Source organism: Apis dorsata, unplaced genomic scaffold (assembly GCF_000469605.1).
Source record: "Apis dorsata unplaced genomic scaffold, Apis dorsata 1.3 scaffold_683, whole genome shotgun sequence".
NCBI classification, from domain to species: Eukaryota; Metazoa; Arthropoda; class Insecta; order Hymenoptera; family Apidae; genus Apis; species Apis dorsata.
The window spans coordinates 161659-163801 of record NW_006263864.1 but is presented as its reverse complement, the minus strand read 5'-3'; the positions used below and the strand labels follow the sequence as shown (position 1 = coordinate 163801).

The 2143-nt window shown below is 40.4% G+C and overlaps 1 protein-coding gene across 2 annotated transcripts in view; it reads right to left on the bottom strand.

Annotated features, from left to right (window-relative positions):
- Nucleotides 1–187: 187 nt before the first annotated feature.
- LOC102673780 overlaps nt 188–2143 on the bottom strand; it is a 6908-nt gene continuing 4952 nt past the window's right edge. Inside the window, exons 2-3 of one of the 2 annotated variants that reach the window (XM_006622237.1) lie at nt 1635–2139; nt 188–1569 (exon numbers count right to left, since the gene is read on the bottom strand). In XM_006622237.1, coding sequence (XP_006622300.1) covers nt 344–1569; nt 1635–2139 — 1731 coding nt within the window. In that variant the 3' untranslated portion in view covers nt 188–343. Of the gene's footprint in view, nt 1570–1634; nt 2140–2143 lie in introns of those variants that run through there. The other variant, XM_031513655.1, reaches the window with a different exon arrangement.

Genomic DNA, 2143 nt, shown 5'->3' with positions numbered 1-2143 from the left:
ATTATTATTATTATTATTATTATTATTATTATTATTATTATTATTATTATTATTGCTATTATTGCTATTATTGTGTACATGGTATAAATTGTAAAAAGGAACGTATTTACTATAACATATTCATTTTACGGGGATTTACGAGATCCTTCGAATGAACAAATTGTTTAAAATAAAGTGAAGGAATAAATACAATATTGACCAATTAACATTTATTGTTCAATCTCCTCCCGCTAATTCCACTTACGAATTATATTATATCATCTACAATTGCTTTTTTCGAATCTTGAACGAATTATACTATGAAGAAATAAATTTTGTACCGTTAAATTAAAAAGAAAATATCTCAGAGAGTGAACGGAAAAATGGGAAAGTCGTTCTTCTTTCTCCTCTCAAGCGTTATTCTTAGGCGCCGATACGTCGATACCTCTAACAGAAAGCTCAATGTGGACGCGAAAAGCCCAAACGCGAGGATGTAGAACGCAAAGTCAAGATCGTTCAACGTCATCACGTTGAAATTTCTCTTCTCATCCTCGGCAGTCCTCTTCAACCATTTGTGCACGTATTTGGCCATCACCTTTTCCCACCAATGATCGATCAATCCGGTCTCCGACAGGTGCAACAGCATCGAGGTGAATCTATCTTTCAACGGCCAATTAGGGCGTACCACGTATGCCGAGAACAAAGTATTTATCCTATGCTTCGAAAGATGAAGCTTCTTTTCGAAAGCGATTTTCAGCAACGTGGTTCTGTCCGCGGCGCAGGCCACGTTCTTATCTTTCCTCACGTACTCGCTACAATCCCAATGATCCACCATCTTCACTCGAGTGAACAGCACGTCGTCGAACACGGCATTTCTATATCCGTGATACGCGTAGATCTCGAAACCAGCCCTCTTCAATTCTTCGTCCGAGTCTATCGTTAGTCTAGGAACCGGTGAGGTGAGCAAAGAAGACAGATTACTCTGGAAGATCGAAGAGGTCAGCATGAATAAAAGGAACACGGTGGTCAAATAGACTCTCCATGCACCTTGTCTAGGGAAATGTAACATAGAATTGTTTAACGCTATTCGAATCACTTCTAAGCTCGCGTTTATCATTCCTAGACCTACGAATATTTCCAGAATGAGCACAGTGATCACACAAACCACCGCGCAACACAAAATGAACACAGGATTCATAAACTTCAACACCTTCACGTATACTGCCTCGTTATCCGGATACCTGGTCAGAATACTGATTCCTGAATTCACGTGGGGATAAGTGGTGGTCATATTCGGCTTATTGAAGACGTACTGAGTATTCAGGAACACGTCGTACTTTCCATTTGCCACCAAGTGCAGGAACTTGTAGGAATGAGTGTCGTTCGTGATCCCGGTTACCGTCATGCTTCCGTTCAATTTGGACAACAGTATTTCGGTTATTATGCCGTTGAAACCACCCAACTTGCCTGTACTTCCTTTCGAAAGATCGATCGTCAGGCTGGGAGGATTGTGCAGACCTATTCCCTTCACTGTGTATCCTCCCAGTGTGGCTGTTTTCGCGAAGTCCAAATTGCCGCAGGTTGTCCGACCTAGAAACGCAAGGCTATATTATAGTTTTCGATCCAGTGGTGGGTGTGTTCAATTGCTCTTTTACCAGGATGAAATGTTCGAGTAAACAGAGTCCAGGGATGATCACGATTGTTTGTCTCGTGTTTCCCTTTTCTCATTTTCTGCCAGGATTTTGGTGCTTGCGAGGTAAACGGATTGAACGTGTACATTCTGAATTCGGTGTTGTGGTCTGTGATACAGAAAAATATGGAGGATAACAGGTCTTTCTTCCAAACGGTTTTTAAGAAAGGACGAGCGTTTTTGCAACCATTTCGTGCAAAGTTGTCGTCTAGAATAATGTAGAGTGCAGATGGGTTCCACCAGGTTGTGCGTTCTAATTTCGTTATTGTACTTTCTAAATGTTCAAGAGTCGATGGAATTAGGACGAATGTGTGCAGATTTTGATCTCTTTCAATTCGTGAAAGATAAGCAACGTCGTTGATATTAATTAAAGGAATCGCTTTTAAAGGTGGTTGAATAAATATCCTTAAATTAGTTAGAACACCAATGTTGTTTACTTCTATCTTTTTACAAGCACTCAACACCAAACTCTAC